Raw genomic sequence first — 23,700 nt, forward strand, 5'->3', positions numbered from 1 at the left:
TTCCAATATGAGAAACTTGAAATATCTAGAATTATCCAATAATACAATGGAGATTGCATGTGTTGAGTTTCTCTTAGACAATGGACAAAATTTCACTTATCTGGAATATCTTGGCTTATATGGAATATTATTAATAAGTCCAGACAATCGTCACAAGCTTCCTCGTTTTGTGGTCATTTAGAGATCATTGATTCTAATTACAATGACAATTGCTAGAACTATGATGAATTGCAATTTACAATGATAACCACAACTTTCCTATGTTAACAATAGACCTATGCGCATATGTTTTACATTTTAGAAAGTGTGCATTTTGATTCCTTTTCCATATTTTGTAAACATTATGAAGTTGTGAGCATGGCATCAACCATCGACAAGTGCTTTCACATCTTCCATTGTCATCATGGAATTGTTAAAGTAATATTTGAGAATGTCTCCTCGAATACATGATAGGATGCAACGAATCCCAAAATAGTTGAATCTGTGCATTAAAAAGTGAAAATTCGAGGAAAACAAGAAAAAACCATGAAATCAAGCAAAAACAAGGGAAATTAATTCAGCATCGATGTGCGAATTTGATCCAAATTTGTTTCATTTTTGTCCTTTCATTCAACATGGCAAAACTCAAAAAGGAGGAACATTTCTTTTCTTACACACCACACAAGTGTTTATTTCATACATGAATTGATCACAGAGATGTGCCAAAGTATGTGGTATTATACATCACTAATTGGATTTAAGGATCTCGTTCCATTGTTCTGGGTTAATGACTTGGGATTTATCAGCCTCGAGCAAATGCTTTGATGACTCGTAGTAACGATTGTTTCTTGCAACAATTCTCCAGTCATTATTTCTTACACCATGTCTAATCATTTCCGCATTGGCCTTACGAGAAATAGCTTCACGAATATAGAAGGGTTGGTTTGGAACAAAGTGATGGATAATGTGAGTGGCACCAAAGTTAAAGCAGAATAATTGGAATGGCCACATAGTCCAGTGATCAATAACTTGTCCTTGATAGAAAACATCACCAGCAGGAACATCTCCGTAATAGTGGCAATAAGAAGCCATCAAATTCAAGCATGCTTGTCTCAAGATATTAGGCAACAAGATCAACACTCCCAAATCTCTCACAATTGGCCAAGCCCACAATGGCAAGTACAAGACTGGATCAAAATCGGTGATGGTTAGTCCTGAAATTGCACGAACATATCCAAAGAACAAATGCCAAAGAACAGCGAATGTGAAAACTGTTGGGATACAGGTAATAACGAGTCCCCATCTGCTCCAGTCAGAACGATTATCCTTTTCAATATCGTCCAAAACCATGGTATTAGCCCAAGGAGTCAAAACAAGAGCAAGACGCAAGAAACCAAATGGCAAGCCACTTCCGATGAGTCTTTCCTCCAAATCGTACTTGGATCCGGATACTTGATGATGACGCAAATGCATAAACTTTCTGTACCATGGAGTTACGGAGAATTTGGCAATATAAATTACGGCATACATCACATGGTGAACCCATTGATTGGTCTTAAAGTAGAGATTGTGGATGAGATCGTGTTCCAACTCGTGCAAGATGGAGGCAGGCAAAGCCAACAATGGAACAACCAAAGCCCAATGGAGGCGTCCTGTCAAATACAAGTAACCAACAGCCAACATTGAAATAACGCTGATACCGAAAGCTAACAAGCCCAAAGCATCTTGGTATTTCAACCACTTGTACTTTCTACGAAGACGAGCTTCTTCGTTCTTGATGGTATTACGGATAGACTTTACAGCAAGTTGAGTATCCTTCTCGGACAAGAAGAGTTCACGCTTCTCAGCGTACTCGTGCTTTTTCAAGTACTCTTCAGTTGGAGCAAATGTTGGTTTGATAATCAATGGTTGAGCTGCGCTGTTGCGGTTTGCAGAGTTAGCGGGAGCAGAACCGGTAGAGACAATAGTTTCAGTAGTGGATACTGACATTTTTTTTGTTTTATTTCCTTTTGATTCGATTTACAACATTGTGAATATTCTTTCATCCATCATCTTTGTGTTATCTCATCAAGCAACAGAATTTGAGTTAGAAGATGGCCCAATATGGTGACACGATGTATGAGAATTAAGAAAAAATGGTCAAAATACAAAACCTGATGAGAATTTTGTGCTCCGATCTACATAATGTTCTTTCTTCTCACTCAAATTTTTTCAAACCACAATTTCTTTTTCAGTTTTCAAAAAAATGTCACCTTCGGACTTCAGCTAACAGCGAACTGTGTTGATGTTCCAATTTGACGAGTAGGAGCTTAACAATAGGATTGTGTCTTGTGTTCGATGATTAAAACTATCATTTATTATTCCTATGGTGCTGAAGAATCTGTGATCGAGTAATTATCGCTGAATGAGAACAAGAGGCCATTGCCAAATCACGAATTTTGTTATTTTATTTGCCATCATTGAGATGCATGTCTCTGTAGAAGGAATTTTCCTCATCTTGCATCTGCAATAACTTGTCGTTCTCTTGGGGAGGATTGAAAAAGTCGAAAATCAATGTTGCCTTCTCCCTTTCGAGAGGAGTTCGTGCAATAATTTCTTGAGGCGATTGGCACAAAATTACCTTCGAAACAGAGCCCATTCCTTGCAACAATACACTTGCTTCATAACTTGAGAGACCATGAGCAATGGGAGAGTTGACAAATGCTCTCTCTGCATTTGCCTGATGTTGATTCATGAACTCTGCTAATTCTTGCTCGCTATGTTTCACACGTTGCTTTCGTCCTTCAACCTTACTCAATTCTTGAATACATTGTATCATCTTACCCGTTGAGCTGCAAGGCAGTACTTGAGGAGGTCTATACGGAGCTGGTGCATCTGTATCTGCACTGCTGTCGCACTTGCTAGCTGAATTCGGATCCTCTCTTTTTCTCTTGGATGGATTATGGTCATCATGAGATTTAAGGAACATCTCTCTATTCGTTTGCCTTTGAATGACATGAGAGGTCAACATTTTTTGTAAGACCAAGAGCTTTCCCATTTGATTTTTGTTGTTGATCATAACAAGAACAAATGATCTCTCAAATATGGAGCCAATAGTACAAATGTCTTCCAGAGTTGCTTTTCTAAGCATTGATAAATCAGAAGGTGTTGAGGAGAAAGAACGATATTGGGAGACAGAGGGAAGAGCAATATTCTTGATTCCAACTTGTTCCGAGTAGTTTGGAAGAACAATATTCTCGATCCCAACCACTATGAAGGCTAACCTTAAGGATGGAAATATGACATCAGCAATTTGATCATCATCAATGATATTTCTAATGCCATAATACTTGAGAAGTTCATGTCGGATTGGAGGATATCTTAGCTTTTGGTGTACAATAATATTCTGCTTTTGAACGTGGCTTTGCTGAGCGGATGATTGAGGCTTTAGCACAGAGTTCGGAGAGATTTGATTTGTGTTGGGCGTGATTTGCTGCTGGGAACGCTTTGATATGGTCTGATTCACTTCATCCTTACGTTTTATATTCGGTCTTTCATAAGTGTTGTTCTTTCGGGTGCTGGTTGAATTTTGAAAGCCTTGACGGTGTCGCATGATTGATTTTTTGGTCAACCAATTTTATAAAATTGGTTTATTGGCGGCTGAAGAGGTTGTTCTGACATGAAATCTTCATTGTTTGCAAAATTGTGAGGGTATGTGACTCTTATTATTGGGCACATAATAATATTATTAGAAAAATACATCGGTTTCTTTGTGATATGGATATCTGTCACCCTCTCGGAGTGCATGTTTGTACCGCTTCTTTGGTTGTACTGGCCCTTTAACACCTGTTTTCGTCTTGGACTCAAATTCTAATTGTTCCAAATATTTTCGATATTTTGCAATTTTCTTTTCTAATTGTTTTGGAGTCCATTGAAGATAGTTACGCTCGGTATCCCATGCCATAGCTTTATAATCATCTCCGTACGTGTCGATCAACGTCTGAAGGGTTTTTCGTTCCGATTCATGAACAATATAACATAATTTTGATTTAAATTGTTGTTTGTTACTTTTGATTTCTTCCAATTTCTGTGGCTCTTGCTCGACGGGCAGTGTTTCCTTTATTTCTTGCACTTCTTTCTCGGCCATATTTGGGTTGGCAGTTAAACCGACACGAGCATAGTTGAATTTTGGAGTCAATTCTCGCTGCCATACTTTTCCAGTACTACTTTTTAATTGATATTGTCTCTTTTGCTTCTTCTTTTCCTTTCGGATTTGTGTCTTTGTTCTGTGTTCTTTGAGGGCAAGACCTCTGTGTTTGGCCATTTTTTTGAAGTTTTCTTTCACCTTCCAACTTTTGTTTGACACATTTTATTTTACATTCACAGAGAGACCACAACCTGAACAAGATTGTACTTGCACCTAAAGGATCAAGCAAGAATTTTTCTTCTTCTCTGTTTTGACTTCAGGAGGATACAAACCATTGTAGAGAGCTTCCTCGAATACTTCTTTCACACCATTGTTTTTCATTGCGCTGCATTCCATGTATTTGACCGCTTTAATAGCCTTTGCCACTTGCTCAGCCATTTCTTTGGACACGATTTCAGTTCCTTGATCTTTGAGTTTGGCAACTGCCGATTTGTCTTCTCTGATGTCTGCCTTTGTTCCCACAAGAACTAATGGGCAATTTGGTCGATGCTTCCTAACTTCCGGTACCCACTTGTTCTTAATGTTGTCCAAAGAAGTGGGACTATCAACTGAAAAACATAGTAAAAACACGTTTGCGTCTGGATAGGAAAGAGGTCTATAATCATCGAGAAGAAATAAGTGTTTAGAATTTCATGGATTTAAGGGTAAAACTTACCGAATATGATCATAGCTGTACAACGAGATTTTCAAAATATTAATGAATGAATAATAAATCCCGATTGAAATTCAAACTTACTCTTCCTGTCCAGCAGTATCCATCAACAAAAAGTTAATAGTCTCATTATTCACCTCAATCTCGGAAGAATAATTGTCAAATATACTGAACCATCAAGCGATAAGGATTGAACAGAAATCGCTGTTAAGATCCACTTACGTTGGAATGTACTTCTCGGGGAATTCTCCTTTAGCAAACACATGCAATAAACAAGTTTTACCCTGTGTTTTTGAAAAAGCAGTGATCACGAATTACCTTGTAATTAAGTAAAGCCTTAGTACCTACCACTGCACCATCGCCTACAACCACCAAACGAACGGTCTTTGCTTCCATTTTTTATTTAAGATTTTTTGTAACGACACAATCATCATGATGATTGACTCTTGTGTCTACATGTAGATTAAATATCGAGATGAAGCACAACACAACAATCTTCAAATAATTCACGTTTCACATTCTCAACAAGATATTCTTTGAGAGCCACTTCACCCTAATATCATGAAAGAATGTGATTCAACACAAATATTCTCATAACAACAGAACATAAAAAAGACATACCTTTTCAGTCATGGTGTACCCATTTCCTGCAAACAAGTCTCTAATGCCACATGCAAAATATAAAAACGCTCTCACGTCAATCAAAGAAGGTTCTTCATTCTTGGTTCTCTTCTTTTCCTCCATGTGCCGTAAGAATTTTTCTTCTGTGGACCAATACAGAGGATGACTAGTACCACTTTGTCTCACTTCTGCAAAATCAAAATCCGCTCGTTTTCTAATCTCATCAAAAGATGTGGATTGCAGCTCATTAAAATACTTTTCAAAGTAAGGAAATGCTTTTGGGAAGAGATGTTTCACTATTTTGTAAACTCCATTCCAATCAGCTCTCTCAATAAGAGCTCCAGTCTGCTTTAGAAAGCAATCTCGTTGCACAATGATCATTTCAAAACGAACATTCTGTGAAATCTTTTCCTTCACATAGGACTCTTCAAAGCCAATCAAATGAAGAATTTCTAAAGCCTCTTCTTCAGCAAGTTTTCCATCTTGACATGCCCTCATCTTGCTGCCATTGTTGTGATGATTTTTAGTGATTCCATTTTCAGAATGTGGTTCAGTAGTGCCATCCTGATGATGATTCGTGTGCGATTGGCAATTACCATTCTTATTGGAAGCATTCGATGTGTGATTTGGATCAGAATGAGAACATCCTTGATTCATCTTTTTATATTTCGCAGCAATATGTAAAATTCTTTCCACTCCATCCTCTCCGAACATGAAAGCTGTTTTGTCATCGGGATCATCCGTAAGTTGAAGAAACGCTTTTGCATTCTCTCGTTTTCCTTTACAGACTCGACCGATCAAATTTTGAACTTGAAAATGATCTGGTATATCTTCTGGATGATGGATCATGTGATAGAATTGTTGTGGTGAGTCAATCACTGTACCCACAGAACAGCAGCAGGACGGTGTTTGTTGTGACATTTTTATGTGTGCTATTTTTGTGTGAACTTATAGTTAAGATCAAGATTACGACACGGCACGAACCAGCTTATCGCCATGACCATTCAATAACCTTTATTAATCTGTACAGAAAGATTTCAACTAGTCTTAATAAACATACAAGGAATCTTTCTTTTTATCGCTTCTTGAAAAACCGACTGAAAAAGGAGAACCTTTTGTTGCGAGTGGTAGTCGTCGTCATGGATGAAGAGGATGCTGTTGTTGTGGTTGTTTTGGTTTCAACAGTTGAAGAAGATGGAGAGGAGGATTGAGAGCTGCCATTCGTGGTTGTACTTGTATAAATCCATTCACCATTCTTCCAAATGTTCTTAAGAGTCGTCTCATCTACTACTTTCTTTCCTCTCTTTTTTGCTAATTTTACAACAAAGGTTTTTGTGTCAGATTCCAAGTCTTCATGAAATGCTTTTTGAATATACACTTGCTCAAAGTGTTCCACTGCAAAATTGAGACACATTTCTCGAAGAGAATAGGCAGCATGTACGTCACAAATGGCTAAGAGTGGAACAATGGTTTCCAAATCAATGTATTTGGAAATAAATGTTTCACAAAAGGTTTTGAATTGTCGAGAAGTGAAATAATTTCCAACAGCCAAACATTCACTGGCATTGAGAGTGGACAAATTGGCATCATATCTGTCCATCCATAATTCCTTTCGAGATCTTTCGCCACAATATAAAAAGTAAATCATGGGCAACAGATTTTCAACTTGAAATAAATAATTGTCATCATCGAATTCATTCCTGTCCAATTTGATGCAATTATTATCAAAAGTTTCTTGCATGTTTGAAATAAAGAGACTTTTGAAAAATTCTGAAAGAGACAAAACTACTCGATGACCACTCAGTGAACACAATTCTCCAGGTTTGCTTGTCATTTGAAGAGTACAATCATCATACGTATTGGGTTTGGAGAAAATAGTGTGTAAATGTTTTGCAATTCTGCTTTTTCTAATTTTTGGATCTTCAATATGAACATCTCCATAGAGGAACAAACCTCGTGTTTGTCTGTTATCTTTGGATAAATTTTCATATTTAGAATTAGATTTGGTCCATGTCAAGTACGACTTTAGTAAATGATCAGAGATTAAATGTTGAGAAATGGTTGAGTGTGAAATTGGAGTTTCGTTATTCCACAATTGACTTTCCAAATAGTAAAAAAGCTCAATAATTTTTCTGGTGGTTAAATTAATCAATCTAACTTTTTGTTGATCCTTTTCTTTTTGAACATCGATATGTCTCTGATCAGTGTATAAGTATGAAAGATAAAAGTAAATAGAGTCATAAATAATTTTCAAACCATCTTCAAAACCCCATTCTTTTCTTTGTTTGTCTGAAAGAGTACAATCAATAGTCACAACAGTTCGAGTCGAATTTTTACAAGTTACTTCCATTTCTGTTGAATATTCCTCTTCCACACAGAGTTGATCGTGAGTGTCTAAACCAAAAATTGCTCCACGTAAGAAACGATTCAGTTTTTTAGATTCTACTAATTGGAGAAGAGTTGGACATCGTGCCAATAGAATGCATTTGTGTAAATAAATTTCTTTCATATCGTTGGTTCGATGAGACCTTAATTCTAATTTAAGATCACTAAATTCTTCATTGTTGATAAATTGAGAAAATACAGTTCCAGAATCCTTTGCATAGGCAATCGCTACAGTAGATCCACAATCGATTTGATCAATTTCTTTTCAAAGTATATACACATTCAAGTACAACAAACAATTAAACAAACAATTAAACAAATGTGAAATGGCTATGAAATTCAACAATATGCAATTCACTTACTTTGACCATAAAACGCTGTCACAAGTGTTCCAAAAAAGCATCTTGGTTTCGTTGGAGAGTGACCACACATCAAACCATTGTTTCCTCCCCAAGTGAATACATCTCCATTCTTGGTAAGTGCAGCACAAAAGTAATGCTTGTTAGAACCCCAAAATAATAAATTATCTTTACATTGTGTCACTTTGATAATGTCTCTCAGTCCTGGTACTTGCGTGAAAGTGTTGTCACGAAGAATTAATTCACCACAATAAATAGTCTCATAATTCATTCCAAGAGAGTAAACATTTCCCAAACCTTACAGAAACAATATAATAATATATATTATCGATACATAATAATTTGATAAAACTTACTGGACAAGAATAACACATGATGTTCCTTCACTGAACCACCTATCCAAACACCTCCATCTGGGCAATTGAGTTCATTTGCTTTTACAGGAAATTGTGAAGTACTTCCATGAAATACAAGTGTCTTACAATTTTCATCAGGAATTTGAAATGCAAAGTCATTGGTACAAAGCAATTGATGAGATGGATGAAATCGTCGAACGGTTGAGATATTACCTTGATTAAGTACGGAACATTGTTTGAGAGCTCCACTGGCTGAGTACAATTATTGTTAAACACACAAGGAACGTTTTTCACACTCGAATGAGACAAAATCCATTCAATAACAATGAACCTACCATAATGTATGACAAAGGAATCACATCCATCTCCACTGATTTTCTCAATTTTTGAATGAGTGACATCTTTATCTTCCATCAAGATCATGATGGATGCATGTGGTTCTTTCAACCAAAACAATTTTCCAAAATTTGATAAACCAACAATTTGGTTTCGATTCAAGCATACGATCATGATTAAATGTTCATTATTTGCCACATCTTCCTCACGAAGAGATATTAATTCTGGTGTTGAAATATTTGCAAATTCACTTTCTGATGTCACCAAATTGGTGGATGAACTTGGAGTGTCTGACACATCGCTGTTTGTTGTTTTGATTAATTTAAATCGATATAATTCTCCACCATCTATCAAAGTCATCATGATTGGCCAACATTGATTAATTCGTGTCACCACAAATTTATGAATTTCCAACAATGTTTCAAAGAATTTCATACCAGTAGTGGATCATCATCACACATTTTGGAACATTTCACATATACATTTCAAAATTATATTTCAAAATTTCAAATGGATTTTCATATCCAAACAGGCATTCATGGTCATTCCGAAATGTGAACAATCATGAACAAACACGCACCCAACAAGATGTAAAAATCATTCAATCCAGTCGCAAGGACTTGTTTCACAGAAAGAGGTAAAGCAAAATTGACAAGTTTCGGCAGATGTGAATCTCCCCATATAAATACTCTTCCCATGATAATGATGAATATGAATTGGCGTTCCACACTTTTTTTAGGTTTAAAGACAAGTTCCAAGTTCACCGCCCACGTTCCAAAAGAGATCTCTTTGATATTTACTTTATGATCCTAATCTCCTTTACAATGTCATTTCAAGAATTTAACCCTTCTTGAAGGTAGGTGTCAAATCAAAAACAATTTGGTGGTGAGGACGAGTTGCTGTGAGCTTCCTTCTCATGATCTTTAAAGACTCAAAATTTCTCATCAGGAAGCATTCTTGAGGCACCATTTGAGATGTTTCGCGCCCTTTGTGACGAGAAATCTTTTTTCCATCATCACAAAGGGCATGACAACCCTTCAACGAACAAGATCCTTTTCATTGCTGTTCGTTTCTTTTTTTTGATTACAAGAGACGCTTGTTTGAATCCATAGCAGCGCATGGAGTGTCTATTTATTGCAAACTAACAACACTTTCACTATCGTACCGTATCCAAATGGAAGGTTCATAAACATATTTTTATGAACATGGGAATTTCAAATGCTCACTTCATCGAGTTGGTTACAATAATCGATTCGTTTAAGTTTGCAATTCAAGGTGTTTCATCAAGTGATGTATTTCAACAACCCCAACCACACAAGGATTGAAAGATTGCTTGTCACTTACAATTCATACAAAGGTTGTTGCGGTAGTGTCGCCATTTTCCGTGTAGATATCCCGTCCATATTCCATCAAGAGAAAAGAGCTATCTAATGAAAGCCACACAGTTGAATAGCTTGAAGAAACTCTCAACTTTGTGCAAAGTGATCTTTTCTATTTGTGATTGGCACTTGAATGAAATTCGCAAAATGTTTTATTGTAATGGAACAACACATTGAAGTGGGTTGAAGAAGAAAGTCATCTGTGCTTGGATCATCTCCATGGATGATACTTTTCATGCAAAGATGCCAATGTTCAAAAAAGTTGAATTCCGCCAAAGTTAAACATTCAAACATGTCTCTCTCTCATACGAATATTCCTGAAACATTCACTGCCATTGTCAAACTCGACATTATTGAGGTGAATTTAACATCTTTTGTAATTTCTTTGATCCCTACTTGTTTCTCAACAAGAATCATCTCATCGTTCAGAAGTCGATTAGTTTCTACTCTTTCAAGAGAGTCCTTTCGTTTGGAGTGTTCTTTCACAATCGAGAGTATGAGCATGGATAAGATTGCAATGGATACCGTGAGGAGAGTTTGCTTGATCGTCCATTGCAACAGAGTGGTGAAAAGAGAGACAAAACACCAACTCGTCTCAAAGAAACGTTGTTGTGAAAACGACAACCGTTGTTGAGGGAGATTGTCTTGTTCGTCCAGGGACATCCTCTTGACAGCACATCTGTCAGGTATTGTGGTGGTGGTAGTGGTGGTGGTGGTTGGTGGGAGTGTCGTTGTGAGTATCGATGAGGAAGCATCCAAACAGAGATTATCTTCTGGGACATCTTCCATGATTCGGTTCATGTTATTGTGGTGCTCATCCAAGGTTGTTGTGAAATCCAAGTGAAGGACAGATGGATGATCGTCCTCCTCCTCAATCATGGACGTTAAAAAGTCTTCTTTCATTTCTTCTTCACAAGAAATCCATTCTTCTTCAAGGGGAGCAGTTATTGAAGAATCACTCATGGCCAATGGGTTCGAGGATTCCTTACACTTGGGAAAGACAAAATGTGCAAGTTGAGAATAGTCAAAGACATTTGACGGCGAGTCTAGATCATAAAATCTGCGCTGAACGCAATGCTTTGATCCATTCATCATGTGTGTCGTCATGTTGTGTGATACCTTTTTTTATGAATGTGTTAAAGTGCCATTCAAGACCAAGCGCTTTAAAAATCCTTTCTTTGCAACCGTCGCACAATAGGCTCCGAATGCTCACTCGTTATCTACTCCTCGGAACATTTCTAAATGAACACCTGATGCTCTTTACAGGCAAAAAGCGATGCAATCCAATCCATTTTGTTCTTTTTAATTTCCACCAAAAAAAGAGTGAATGACTATTAGATTAAAAGTCGAAACATGGAAAGAAGGATTCAACAATCATTTTAATAAAGGCGCCAAATAGGTTGAATGGGGTCATTGGTCGAACAGGAAAGAAATTACCCATGAACAAGATTGAGAGACACTTTTCAAGTTTGTGGATCATACGACATTGGCGTAATCTCCAATCTCCAAATGGTTCTTGTTTATTTAATCCTCAACATCTTTTTTGAATATTCTCTCTTGTTTAAACACCAACCATTTTGGGATTGAAGAATACACCGATGTACGATGGTAAGAGAGAATATTCAAAAAAGATGATGTGGATTGAATCATGATGAAAAGAGCGAGTGACCAAAGTTGGCTCCTTGCACATGAGAAAGTGAAAGTCATGAAAAGCAATTGTTCAGTCAATCGCATAATTGCAAATTTACTTAATGGTTTGGAAGTACATTTGGGAAAAAGATTCCACTGCCTCAACCATTGAATTGAACCTCTAAAACGAAGTGACAATAAAACAACAAGCCAAGCTTCTTTAATATTTTTGGGGAACCGAATGAGGAAAGTTTCAAACATTGATCATCATTAAGGTTGAAAGAATGAATCGAAAACATCGAATCCATTTTTCAGGACCACCTTTTTACACCTTTAACCATTCCAAAATGAAACTAAACTAACATTAAAACTATATTTTACGTCTTCATGTAAGGGTTGTAAAAATATATATGATGTTTAATCGACCAATTCTTCTGAAAAAGATATTTATAGAAACCACAAAATACTCTCTTGAATGATGTTATGAACTGAATTCAGGCAAGAATAAACATCTTTGAGCAGTACAAAGTGATCTCACTGCAAAAGTACTATTAAAGTCGAACAGGATGCTGAAGGCTGTTGTTGGTTGGATTGCTGTCCTCGGTCTGCTCCTAATGACAGCTGGATGCATCTTTTCATCTTTTGTCCATAAATAATGTTCTGTTGTTTTATTCGGCAACATTGGAAGGCCGTTGAGAAGGACAGTTTTCAAAGTTTAAATGAATTAATGTTCGTAAGGCAACTTGAGCAGGTGTCTTTTTCCTATTGAAATGAATAAAATAATGGGAACAATTGGCTACGGCCATATCACGATGAATACACCTCATCCCGTCCGATTTGAGAAGTTAAGCATCGTCGAGCTGCATCAGTACTGAGGTTGGAGACAACTTGGGAACCTGCAGTGCTGTAGCCTTTTTTGTCAAAGGACTTATTTAAGGAAAGTGTCAAACAACATTAGAGTCCTTTGTTGTATTTGTTGAATGACGACGAGAACAACAGTCGTCCTTTATTAAATGGCTTGTAAAATCCGAAAAGCTCTTAAAACTTGCCAATCAAGAGAGCAAGAACAGCACAACCCAACAAGTAAATCACAAATGCCACTCGACTCGTGACAGATGCTTCTTGTTGAGGATTTTGTGGCTGAGCTGGAGTACTTGGAACAATCACAGGTCTGGCATCAGGTATGGTGTTTAAAACAGCATTTCCGCATGATCCATCACTTTTAGCACTTGCAATGTTAATTTGAACAAGTCTAGCAAAATTATGCATATTGGTTTCATCGATACCATTGGGACCAATCGCTGACATGGTCGAACCAGCAATCAATAAATCAGCATCGGTACGAGAAGCATTGAAATCAAACATTTTACCACTAGAAACCACAAGCTTTCGCTCAAAGTAAATGTGCATGTCTCCCTTAACTCCTGTACGAACGATGGCAGTCTTGAGAGAGTTTCCTGGAGCACTTCCTGGAACACCATTACTGAATGGGACGAAAATGTTGTTGTTGTTGAAGTGATCGTCATATCATCGCCATCACAAATCAGAGTCAAAGGGGAAAACATTTGGTAGTGCAGAAGGATTGAATAAAATCAGAGTAGTATCAGGAGCAACAGTTCTTGTCGTAATGACAAATGTCATACACACAACAATACTTACCCGGATGCCAAAAATTCATAAAGTCCATGAGCATCAGTCACTGTATTTCTCCATCCCAAGTAAATGTGAGAATTGTACTTGACACTTCCCATCTTACCCAATGGTTCACCATTATCTGGATCGTAGGGCAATAAATAGTCTCTGCCGTATCTGAAACCAACAGCTGCCCAACCACTGCATGTGTGTGATTTTGTGAACATTTCAATGATCATTGAATGATGGTAGGATGATGATGATTATTTCATTCATTAAATGATTCACATGGGAACAATATTGTGAGTGTCAATAACAACAGAGAATGATGATTTGAAGAGAGAGAGGATCACCACAATTCCATCATCATGTGATCGATATTTCCAAAAATTTAAATTCATCACATGATGAAACCGTTACCGTTCGTATGATCACCAACCACAAGCTCAGAGAATTTTATATTACTTACTTGTAACCATTCTTAAAAATCAAACGAGCACGAATATAATCCAGATTATCGCTTCCTTTGAAGAAGTCCCATTGGAAATAATGTCCACCCACATTTATACAGTTTGTAAAATTGAGGTTTTGAGCTGTGACATTTGACACCGCCAAGCAAAGAGCGGCTGCTACAAGTAAAAGAACAACAACAAGTTTCATCTTGTTAGTTGAGTGTGTGAAGAGATCGAGGCACTGTCGGTTTTTTTCTTGGATGTGTTGCCTGCTGTGTTCGCACCAGTGGTGGTGGTCGAAGTGTTGGCTGTTGCTGATTCAAATCAGCCTGTCTTTAATCGTTGATTTGTGAGGAAACTTGGAAATTGCTGATTGGTGGGATCAGTGGAATTTTTTGGAAAGGTGACGGTTGAGGTGTTATCGAGGAATTGGATGACTTAGGGGACACGCAGCATCATGAAGACGAGTGAAAAGTCAAGCGATTCTGATTCGATGGAATCAGCTGAACAACTGATTTGTATGCGTGTTTTCAAAGATGTAGGATTTGATCATTGTTGGAAGTTGTCCATGTTGTGTCAATGTTGAAACAATGCAATTGATCAAAAGATGATCATAGTATGGAACAAGAAGAGGTTTATCGAAAGCACTGAACTCAAACAATATTGAGGAAAGAATGTTCAATATTCGAGTGTGTCCTGAAGTACATTAAAACATCACCTCCCACTTTCTAGTAGTCATTCACATGGTGAGGAGAATCAATGTTATGAGTCCTAATTAATGTCTCAAACTGAGTAAAGGCTCCCATTCTCATCATGAACTTGATTTGACCTTTTATGAATACTCCAGTGCCCTTAAATCTGCCATTACAATGATCGTGTGTGTTCTTTCTCATCTCTTCAAAAGCATCATCAAGAATTTGGAATTCATTTGGAGAGAGTTGTTTTTGATAGGAAGTTCCACTATGAAACAAATATGGATCAAGCATTCCAACAACAACAAATGATGACAAAAGATCATCGATGAAAGACCTACCCCGAATAAGTTCCAGAACAACTCTCCATCGGTGATATGGCATCATAGATCAATAAATAATTATTTAATCCCAACATGTTGGACAAGGAATACATTGAAAAATTATTACCACAACCATCGCAGAATTGCCACACGAGTTGAGCTCCTTTAGGTGGCTGCTGTGGACCCATCTGTTGTTGGAAATGATGAATTTTTTTTGTAATGTCTATTATTATTATATGAACTTGTGTCCAAGATCTTTATGTCTCTTTAGCTTGAGGTTTTTGTCATGCACGTACATTCTGATAACTATCCATTCCGTTTGCTATGAAATAGATGAATTCGAGAATAGTTCGTTTATCAAATATTTAAATATTGCAATACGTATGTGTTGCCGAGAGGAAATGAGACCAATCAAAAACTGAATTTTTTTAAAGTCAAAAAAAATGAATTTTTTGCGAGAATTATTCGGGAGTGGTCAATCATCACCTCCGACAACAAACAACACAAGCACAGGAGGAGTTCCCGCATCATCATCATTACCCTCAACAAATGTTCCCACAACAGATAACACTGAAATAATTTTGGCGACTCGTGATTCATCGTCTAGCGGAATAACAAGACTGTTGTTATCTCTCTCGGAAACCGGTTTAACCTTGCTGCTGACTTTCTTATCGATAAAATATTTATTCATGCCTTTGTTGTCCAATTTATTAGCTAACTCGAGCGGAAAGCAAGGTACAAGTAATTTGTTGCCAAGAAAAAAGAGAAAAATTGGCGAGTTGATATGTAGGAGCTTTGGTTTAGAGGAACCTAAAAAAGATGAAGAAACTTTCTACACAACACTCTATGAAAAGGCTTTAAACAAGTATGAGAAAATAGTTTCCGATTTTTTGGTATTACCCGAAGATTTAGATCATAATTTTAGTGATATTGGAGGAATGGAAAAACTGAAAAAGGAAGTTTATGAGTCTGTATGCTTTCCACTTAAATATCCACATATTTATGAGAATGCTACTGACTCTACCAGCATGAAATTGAGAAGATTACCAAAAGGTGTTTTGTTTTATGGTCCACCAGGTACTGGTATGTATTATTTATTCTTCACTGTGAACAATAATTTCAATCTGTACTTCACTGCCCTAATTAGGTAAAACAAGTTTAGCCAAAGCCATTGCAAAAGAATGCAACTGCGCGTTCCTGAATGTCAAAAGAGAATTCTTGTCCGACTTTTTGTACGGTGAGACAGAAAAACTGGTGGCAGCTCTCTTTAGCTTTGCCTCCAAAGTGAAGCCTTGTATAATATTCATTGATGAAATTGAGAGTCTTTTACCTTCAAGACAAACTAGCTTCCAAATGCATGAAGTATCTAAGGCAAGAATTAGTATCATCCTTTCAGCATGGGATGGATTTGAAACTTCATCAGAGGGTGACCAAGTTATGGTAATTGGAGCAACAAATTTGAAGTCACAGCTTGATACTGCGGCTTTAAGAAGAATGCCTCTTCAATTCAAGATTGACGCACCAGATAGAACAAGTAGAATCCAAATTTTGAAGCTCTTGTTGAAGAATGAGAGAGTATCACCAAATCTAAACTTTGAAAAGCTAGCAGATATTACTAATCGTTTCAGTGGAAGTGATCTTACTGAGCTGTGTAAAAAGGCTCTCTCTTTCCCAATTAAAGAGCTCATTGATAGAGAGTTGCAATCGAAAACTTCCATGACGAACATTATGCCAAGAGAATTGGTCTATGAAGACTTTGTTAAGGCAAGAGAATTCGTAAATCCAAGCTGCGTGGAAGAAAACGAACAATTAGACATGTCTCTTCTTGTCGACTAGTTTACTTTAACCTTTCTTAATTGGCTCACCGTTGTTGTTGTTGCGATTGAGAGGCTGACAGGCATTAGGCTTAATAACATTTGACGGTACAGAATTGGATACAGAACTTCAAATTTACAAAGTGAATAGTTTATTTGTTTAAACTTGACAAGTCACTAAAGTTTTCCTTTAATGACGTTCATTAGTAGACGTAGAATTATTCTCTAGGTGTGATAGATTTTTGGTTTGACCTGTTAAAGTAAGCCATGACAATCCATGCAACCTTGGCCTTTTCTTCTTGGCTGTACTTGGTTCTTGTGCAAGTTTTAATGTCGTTAGAATTGTACTTTCTTGCAATTTTTACAATCACACTTGCACATGGTTCAATGTCTTGCTCTGTGTAGCCCGTGTAGTATTGCAGAACATCGTCCCAACTATTCTTCTTTTGGCAAAGTCTGCCAGCAATGTAAATACAAGCACTTGATATTTGAGATGGGAGATAGTATAGAGAGGCTTCTTCGAGAAGAGACAACTCTGCCAGATAGTAAGCAAGGGCTAATTGATTGAAGTCACATCGAGCACATTTCAAGTACCTCTTCAAGAATGGATAGACAGTGGCAACTGTAATGTTGAAATCCAATTCTTTCAACAGAATTCTTTCCATCTTGAGAAGCTCTTCCTTAGAGAAGGCATGTGATGAGATTTCCACAATCTCGGACGATATTGGATATTGTAAATCTTCATATTTGGAAGCTACAAACATACAAGTTGCAGCCAATAATTGTAGATTTTTGAGAGAAATGTCTTGCAAGGAGAGGAATCGATCCAAAAGGTTCACCGCCAAAAAGAGAGTGGCATTGCTGAGTTGGAATTTCTGGTGCATCTCAATCATCCAATTCACAACTGTGAATCTGTGTTTATGTCTCATGATGGATTGTTTCGAGAGATAGGTTGGATCTGCTCGGTACTTGGTTTCAATCTTCTTAAGGTGGGAATGAATATCCTTAACATATTCTACACAGGACTGAGGATCATGGACATCGGACTTATCTATGCCTGGAGAAGTTAAGAATTCAGTGGTCTTCTTTTGGGGAGTACATGTTGTTGTATGTTTTTGAGAAGAGGTAGAACCATTACTATTGGTAGTGGCCGTATTCTCTCCGGAGCTGCTGACTTCCAGTAGTTGTGAGGTCTTTGATACTTGTGGATCCTTGTTTTCAGAGTCTTGTTGCTGTTGTGGTTGGTTGTAGTTGGATGTGGTTGAAGTGGATGAGTTCGTGTTGCTCTCATTGCTCACCTTTTTCAAATCCTTTCGTTCTGGATCTTCAGGCTTTTTTGGCCGCGTGATCATTTTGACTCGATTCACAATGGAAGAAAGAGCTGTCCTCATTCCTGCTGTATCTTCTTTGGTGCTTAGTACTCCTGCTGTGGATGAAGTATTCATGGTCTTTTTGCCAATGACTGGTTTGGAGGGATGAAGCGAAATTGGTTTGATGGGATCCTTGGATTGTATCGTATCGGTAACCATTGGATTAGTGTTTTCATCGTTAGGTACCACCATCGACAAGGTGGGACGTTGGTACATCATGGTGTGTTGAATTTTTTTTGTTTGTGATTTGTGAGCGTTTGAATAACGGTCGTGCAAGGCGCCATTTTTGTCTTGCCATGTTGCCGATCCCACGTACCTTAACGGACATTCATTGATGAATCGCAAAGCAGGCCAATAATTAACTAATTTCTTTTGGTCAACAATTACAGTGAGGATGTTTTTATTAGGAAAGCTCGGATGTATTATTGAGAAAAGTTGGTATTGAATAAACTAGGATCTGTTAAATACTGGATTGGATCTAATATGTGAAAATGTTGAGAAAAAAAGAGTATTGTTTACAAGAAATAATCAGGAGCTGGCTTTTTGCCTGGAATGCCACGAGATTCTTGTGGTGCAGATTCGAAAACTTTGAAATTCCTCTTTAGGTTTTCATCCAGTTCCAGAATTGCAGCTACGTTACCACATCTGTAGCAATAATTTGGAGCTGACCAGACTGTGACCAAGCTTTCATTGAACATGTGCTTGAAGCCCTCCATAACAAGTTGGTGAGCACGACAAATGAGTTCAATTCCGTTGGTTTGATTGAATTGAGCAACAACATCTCCTCCAAACAAATATCCAGCGCCTCTTGGACTCAAACCCCATCCATCAATATCTAATTTGGGAGTGTGTCATATTCGTTAAATATTTCGCCTGTTAATATAATCGTCAATAAAAAGACTTACCATCAGGATCAGACCACAACAAATCACACATTGGACCATCGTGTGGCACTTCTTGTTTTCTATCAATTTTACGGATTTGATCGAGGGTTGTGATTGAAGGAGAGAGGCCTCCATGGACGCAAAATACCTTATCTTCAATCAAGGCAGACAAACTCAGATAGTCAAATATTTCAGTACAATATCTCCAAACGTTTACACTTCCATATTTTCTGAGGCACTCATCATAAAATCCATAAACTTGTGTGATTTGTCTACTTTCGTGATTACCTAAAAGAGCAACAACCAAAACAGTGAAGTGAATAATATAAGAACAAACGAAAATCGAAAGTAATACCGACAAGGCAGATGATGATGAGGGAAATAACAGTTGCATAATGATGGTGTTCATAGAAATGAGTAAATAAACTTCATGCGATGAGCGTTCAGTAATACATACCTCTAATGAGTGTAATACGATCAGGATATCGAACTTTAAGGGCAAGTAACAACAAGAAAGTCTCTACACTGTAAAATCCTCTGTCCACGAAATCTCCCATGAATAAATAATTTGTATCAGGAATATCACCTCCGACTTTAAAAAGTTCTTTCAGATCATAGAATTGACCATGGATATCACCACAAACCTGTAATATTTGAAGATGAATCATTATTGATGGAGATGAATTCGTGAGAAAGGAAAAATCTTCACTGGTACTTACCGTTACTGGTGCAAAAACACGTTGTACGTTAGCTTCTTCAATCAGAATCTCCTTTGCTTTTTGACAAAGCGCTTTAACCTCTGATTCTTTAATGAGTTCACAACGTTTTAACTTTTCAATTTGTTTATCTAAATCGGAGTTTGAAGCCATCTTTTATATGTTTGATGATGATGAAATTATTTCTGCGTTGTTGTTGTTGGGATATTTGTACAAATAGCAGCAGCCGTTGTTGGAAGGAGATTCGCGATGGACAACAAAACCGAATATTTTTTATGACAAAAAAAAGTTCTCTCTTTGTGGTGTCTTTAAATAACTAGAGTAGCGGCAAAAAATGTCCTCTACAAAGACCTTCGAATACAACAACAAATCAAGCACTAGCACAGGATACAACAAAACAAAGAAGTATCATCATCGGAGCACATTGGGAAGAAATGGATCATCCAATCAATTGTCGAGCTCATCATTCAATGATTCGCATGGAAATTTACGGCCGAAAGAATGGGCAGATGCCAACAACTTTTTAACCTCCACATCAACTAGCATGATGAACAAATCTGTAGGAGAGATTTTAGACGAATTGAATAACATTCCATATCCCGTGAAATATTTAGATGTGGAGGTATGTGTTCTTTTTACTGCATCACGATTGTGTGTATGAATGAGAACGCCTGGTTAATTTTTCACAGTTTTGCTCAAATGTCATCCTGTCCATTTCAGAGCATTTAAAGAAAAATTCCCAAGATTTACTCATTTCAAAATTATGCCAATTGATTTCCACTCTTTCCATAAAACATGAGGTAGGTATTTCAAAAAATGATATGAATTAACAATAATTATCGTTTTCGAAACGTCCTTCGTTTAGATCCAATTTTCTGAAGAATCAGGAGGAAAACTGATTTTGAACTTGATTAGTTTTGTTTCATCTTCTTCGTCGTGGCTTGTAGCGGATTGTTTAAGAACTTTGAGCTTTATATTGTACGACATGGCTTCGAAATATTCTCAAGAAGTTCACAAATCAGTGCTGTCAGTTGTGATTCCTCAATCTAAAGTGTCAATTTCGGATATGGAGGTGAGAAGACAGGCCATAAATTGTCTTGTTAACATTTTCTCAAAGTCCTCTCCTGAATATCTCTCTCCTTACTGCAAAACTGTTTATTTATCAATGATCCAAAATTTTGAAATTTTGGCCAAGAATATTTCAGGAGATAATGGACTCCAAAAGATATTATATTCTGTGATGAAAGCTCTCAATTCTGTAATACAAATTGGAGAAAAAGTTCATGTTCAAGATATTGAGAAAATTGTGTCACATTTGACCAGATTAATGTTTTTTGGAACTAGTTTTTTCCCAGCTTCACAGACTTCAAATTCTTCAAAGAAAGGTAAGTTTTAATTTATGACGAGGATAATGTCTTACATTTTTGTTTTACTGTGTTAGACTCGAGTGGTTTTGCATCTGATTCGGATTATTCCGACTCTGACTCACCTATGGTAAATAGAGAATCTATCAAAATCCGTCTTCAAAGTTTGCAATTATTGACTACCCTAGCCAAAAAAGATTTTAAATCATTGTTCGCTCAATGGAAAGTCTTTATTCCTGAAAGTGACAGTTTGAATCCAACCCCTAAATACAAACAAACACTATCAACAGCAATTTTATTTGATCCATCTTCAAAAGTAAGATCTGCAGCTGTACAAACTCTTGCCTCCATGTTGGAGAACAGTGAGTTGTATCTGGCTCAAGCGAGCGAAGTTAGAACCAAGTCTTCAGCTTTTACATCATTCTCACAAAGTCTGGCGCTCATGATCAAGGAATTACACCATACTTTAATTTATTCTATCCAACATGAAACGTTACCAGTTTTACCTTTATCCATTAGGGTATGTTTTTGAAGAATTCTTTTTTTTTTGCAACTCCTTGACACTTTTTATGAAGACTCTCTCGTTACTCATTGAAAATACGCCTTATTTAAAAATGAGTTGTGAAAGTTTATTGCAAAAAATTGCAGAAATATTAGTTGCAAATATATCATCAGGGCATGTGGATAAAACTGTACAAAATCAGTCATTTATATGTCTTGCATCATTATGTGGCACCAAGGAACCTTTAAATGAGGTTGGATCAATATTATCAGACACCAAACTAAGCATTGTTGTAAACCTTATTAATTACCTTTCAGATGAGTATGTGTATATAATAAGAACAGAGTCTGCACAAGTTCTAGCGAATATCGCCAAAAACTATCCGGATTTTCTCTGGGACTATTGGCATATTATTTTACAAAAGATAAGACTCGGTCTAAATCATCATGATCAGAGTAAGTATCGATCGAATTCATTGAGTACGACCTTTAATAATACCATCATATAGCATTGAGATTGACTCTAATTCAAATCATTAATAACTTTACATCTCCTTTCAGTGAATCTAAAATTCCAGCTGTGTCCATTAAAAAACCAGTGGGAGGATTCAACACTCATCAAATTACAGATACGATATGGGAAAATATTACTGAGTCCGTACTGGAATTCGCTATTGCTGACAATAATCAGACAATACGATCGGCAGCTGTTTCTATTTTCTCTAATATTATTCCAGAAACATTTGAAACGTTTGGAAATCAACTTTCTGATCGAATAATCTCACTAGTGTTTTCAATGATGATGGACGAATCCCCAAATGTGAGACAATCAGCATGTCGTACCGTTGGAGTTTTTGTTTTGTTCAACAGATTGCAAAATGATTACAACTTTTTGAAGAGAGCCATGCAAGATTTTGAGACATTGTTGATGGATTCTTCTTTGAATGTGAGAGTACGAGCCTCATGGTCACTTGCAAACTTGTGTGATACCTTAAGACTCTCAGATACACTCAAAGACAACAACACAGATTTAGTGCTACCAATATTAATCTCGTGTTTAAATTCATGTCATGACAACGACAAGGTTTTATGCAATGCAGTGCGAGCACTAGGAAACATTTCCAGCTTTGCAAAAAGAGAAGTATTAGAACATGAAATATTCAAATCCAACAATAACAAATATAGCTTAGAGCCAGACTCACATGCCACAGAATCAAAGACGGTCGAGAACTTTCTACTTGAGAAGTTTATACAGACTTTAAACTCAAAGTCGACTTCTGTTAAGGCAAGATGGAATACTTGCTATGCTCTTGGAAGTTTGCTTATGAACACTAATATTATTTCTACTGGAACCATCGATACAGCGGTCAATGTTTTATGTGATGTACTTTCAACGGATGATAATTTTAAGGTGAGAATTCAAGCTGTATTGGCTCTCTCCTTGACAAAACATTATGGGACCGAGCTAAATAATTTCAGAGTATGGAAGAGTCTAATAGAAGCCTTGCAAGTACTCTCTTCAGACAATCCCACAGCTCAATTTTCAGAGTACAAGTATATTAAGACCCTCAAGAAACAGCTACTTTTTACTTTGGTGCATTTTACAAATCATGTGAATTTGGACTCCTTCATTAGAAGCAGCGTACAAGTACAGGAATACATGATTGAAAAAGCTGGAGAGGTTCTTGCGGCTTCTTTCTCGGATTGTGAATGGGAGGATTGCTATAGTGAGACCATCAAGAAGCTACAAACATCGATTGTGGATCCTCTTGAGATGGAAGAGGAATCGTCTGCACTTGCTGCCGTTCTCAAAAGACATACCTATCAATTCTAAGCATGTTCACCACCATTTTAAATCATTTAAAAGACGATTTTCAACATCCTAACATGCAATGACATCTCGATGATTGAACACAGACCTCACTCTATCTCTCGTCTTCCATGGAATTGCGATGAACAGAGTTCATTCTCTAAGGTTGTGCGCTAGCCTTAATACGACAGCTAGCAAGGCTTGATGCTGAACCTACAACAACAACGACAACATTAAAAAAATATATCACTCGATCTCAC

At 37.0% G+C, this 23,700-nt stretch overlaps 13 protein-coding genes across 13 annotated transcripts; 2 read left to right on the forward strand and 11 right to left on the reverse strand.

Moving 5' to 3' along the window:
* Nucleotides 1-726: 726 nt before the first annotated feature.
* Nucleotides 727-1,968, reverse strand: FDP41_008463 (uncharacterized protein; the record flags this gene model as incomplete). The annotated part of the gene is made up of 1 exon (XM_044712319.1): nucleotides 727-1,968. One exon carries the CDS (start codon nucleotides 1,966-1,968, stop codon nucleotides 727-729), a length of 1,242 nt encoding a protein of 413 aa, XP_044557969.1.
* A 457-nt stretch (nucleotides 1,969-2,425) lies between these two features.
* Nucleotides 2,426-3,571, reverse strand: FDP41_008464 (uncharacterized protein; the record flags this gene model as incomplete). The annotated part of the gene is made up of 1 exon (XM_044712320.1): nucleotides 2,426-3,571. One exon carries the CDS (start codon nucleotides 3,569-3,571, stop codon nucleotides 2,426-2,428), a length of 1,146 nt encoding a protein of 381 aa, XP_044557970.1.
* Nucleotides 3,572-3,706: 135 nt separating this feature from the next.
* Nucleotides 3,707-4,282, reverse strand: FDP41_008465 (uncharacterized protein; the record flags this gene model as incomplete). The annotated part of the gene is made up of 1 exon (XM_044712321.1): nucleotides 3,707-4,282. The coding sequence occupies one exon, from the start codon at nucleotides 4,280-4,282 to the stop codon at nucleotides 3,707-3,709; it is 576 nt and encodes a 191-aa protein (XP_044557971.1).
* Nucleotides 4,283-4,378: 96 nt separating this feature from the next.
* On the reverse strand, nucleotides 4,379-5,213 carry FDP41_008466 (uncharacterized protein; the record flags this gene model as incomplete). Its single annotated transcript, XM_044712322.1, has 5 exons — nucleotides 4,379-4,760; nucleotides 4,821-4,835; nucleotides 4,902-4,985; nucleotides 5,040-5,101; nucleotides 5,166-5,213. The coding sequence occupies 5 exons, from the start codon at nucleotides 5,211-5,213 to the stop codon at nucleotides 4,379-4,381; spliced, it is 591 nt and encodes a 196-aa protein (XP_044557972.1).
* Nucleotides 5,214-5,280: 67 nt separating this feature from the next.
* Nucleotides 5,281-6,359, reverse strand: FDP41_008467 (uncharacterized protein; the record flags this gene model as incomplete). Its single annotated transcript, XM_044712323.1, has 2 exons — nucleotides 5,281-5,370; nucleotides 5,439-6,359. The coding sequence occupies 2 exons, from the start codon at nucleotides 6,357-6,359 to the stop codon at nucleotides 5,281-5,283; spliced, it is 1,011 nt and encodes a 336-aa protein (XP_044557973.1).
* A 154-nt stretch (nucleotides 6,360-6,513) lies between these two features.
* FDP41_008468 (uncharacterized protein) lies at nucleotides 6,514-9,572 on the reverse strand (the record flags this gene model as incomplete). Its single annotated transcript, XM_044712324.1, has 5 exons — nucleotides 6,514-8,084; nucleotides 8,186-8,479; nucleotides 8,539-8,790; nucleotides 8,874-9,221; nucleotides 9,455-9,572. 5 exons carry the CDS (start codon nucleotides 9,570-9,572, stop codon nucleotides 6,514-6,516), a joined length of 2,583 nt encoding a protein of 860 aa, XP_044557974.1.
* A 984-nt stretch (nucleotides 9,573-10,556) lies between these two features.
* FDP41_008469 (uncharacterized protein) lies at nucleotides 10,557-11,360 on the reverse strand (the record flags this gene model as incomplete). The annotated part of the gene is made up of 1 exon (XM_044712325.1): nucleotides 10,557-11,360. The coding sequence occupies one exon, from the start codon at nucleotides 11,358-11,360 to the stop codon at nucleotides 10,557-10,559; it is 804 nt and encodes a 267-aa protein (XP_044557975.1).
* A 1,560-nt stretch (nucleotides 11,361-12,920) lies between these two features.
* Nucleotides 12,921-14,174, reverse strand: FDP41_008470 (uncharacterized protein; the record flags this gene model as incomplete). The annotated part of the gene is made up of 3 exons (XM_044712327.1): nucleotides 12,921-13,365; nucleotides 13,542-13,715; nucleotides 13,984-14,174. 3 exons carry the CDS (start codon nucleotides 14,172-14,174, stop codon nucleotides 12,921-12,923), a joined length of 810 nt encoding a protein of 269 aa, XP_044557976.1.
* A 520-nt stretch (nucleotides 14,175-14,694) lies between these two features.
* FDP41_008471 (uncharacterized protein) lies at nucleotides 14,695-15,169 on the reverse strand (the record flags this gene model as incomplete). The annotated part of the gene is made up of 2 exons (XM_044712328.1): nucleotides 14,695-14,926; nucleotides 15,000-15,169. 2 exons carry the CDS (start codon nucleotides 15,167-15,169, stop codon nucleotides 14,695-14,697), a joined length of 402 nt encoding a protein of 133 aa, XP_044557977.1.
* A 255-nt stretch (nucleotides 15,170-15,424) lies between these two features.
* Nucleotides 15,425-16,817, forward strand: FDP41_008472 (uncharacterized protein; the record flags this gene model as incomplete). Its single annotated transcript, XM_044712329.1, has 2 exons — nucleotides 15,425-16,064; nucleotides 16,129-16,817. 2 exons carry the CDS (start codon nucleotides 15,425-15,427, stop codon nucleotides 16,815-16,817), a joined length of 1,329 nt encoding a protein of 442 aa, XP_044557978.1.
* A 196-nt stretch (nucleotides 16,818-17,013) lies between these two features.
* On the reverse strand, nucleotides 17,014-18,384 carry FDP41_008473 (uncharacterized protein; the record flags this gene model as incomplete). Its single annotated transcript, XM_044712330.1, has 1 exon — nucleotides 17,014-18,384. The coding sequence occupies one exon, from the start codon at nucleotides 18,382-18,384 to the stop codon at nucleotides 17,014-17,016; it is 1,371 nt and encodes a 456-aa protein (XP_044557979.1).
* A 296-nt stretch (nucleotides 18,385-18,680) lies between these two features.
* Nucleotides 18,681-19,918, reverse strand: FDP41_008474 (uncharacterized protein; the record flags this gene model as incomplete). The annotated part of the gene is made up of 4 exons (XM_044712331.1): nucleotides 18,681-19,000; nucleotides 19,071-19,337; nucleotides 19,507-19,693; nucleotides 19,769-19,918. The coding sequence occupies 4 exons, from the start codon at nucleotides 19,916-19,918 to the stop codon at nucleotides 18,681-18,683; spliced, it is 924 nt and encodes a 307-aa protein (XP_044557980.1).
* Nucleotides 19,919-20,099: 181 nt separating this feature from the next.
* Nucleotides 20,100-23,464, forward strand: FDP41_008475 (uncharacterized protein; the record flags this gene model as incomplete). Its single annotated transcript, XM_044712332.1, has 6 exons — nucleotides 20,100-20,387; nucleotides 20,455-20,565; nucleotides 20,631-21,150; nucleotides 21,207-21,649; nucleotides 21,705-22,086; nucleotides 22,140-23,464. 6 exons carry the CDS (start codon nucleotides 20,100-20,102, stop codon nucleotides 23,462-23,464), a joined length of 3,069 nt encoding a protein of 1,022 aa, XP_044557981.1.
* Between the last annotated feature and the right edge of the window lie 236 nt (nucleotides 23,465-23,700).

This window comes from Naegleria fowleri, assembly GCF_008403515.1.
Source record: "Naegleria fowleri strain ATCC 30894 chromosome Unknown tig61, whole genome shotgun sequence".
In the NCBI taxonomy this organism is placed as follows: Eukaryota; Heterolobosea; class Eutetramitea; order Acrasida; family Naegleriidae; genus Naegleria; species Naegleria fowleri.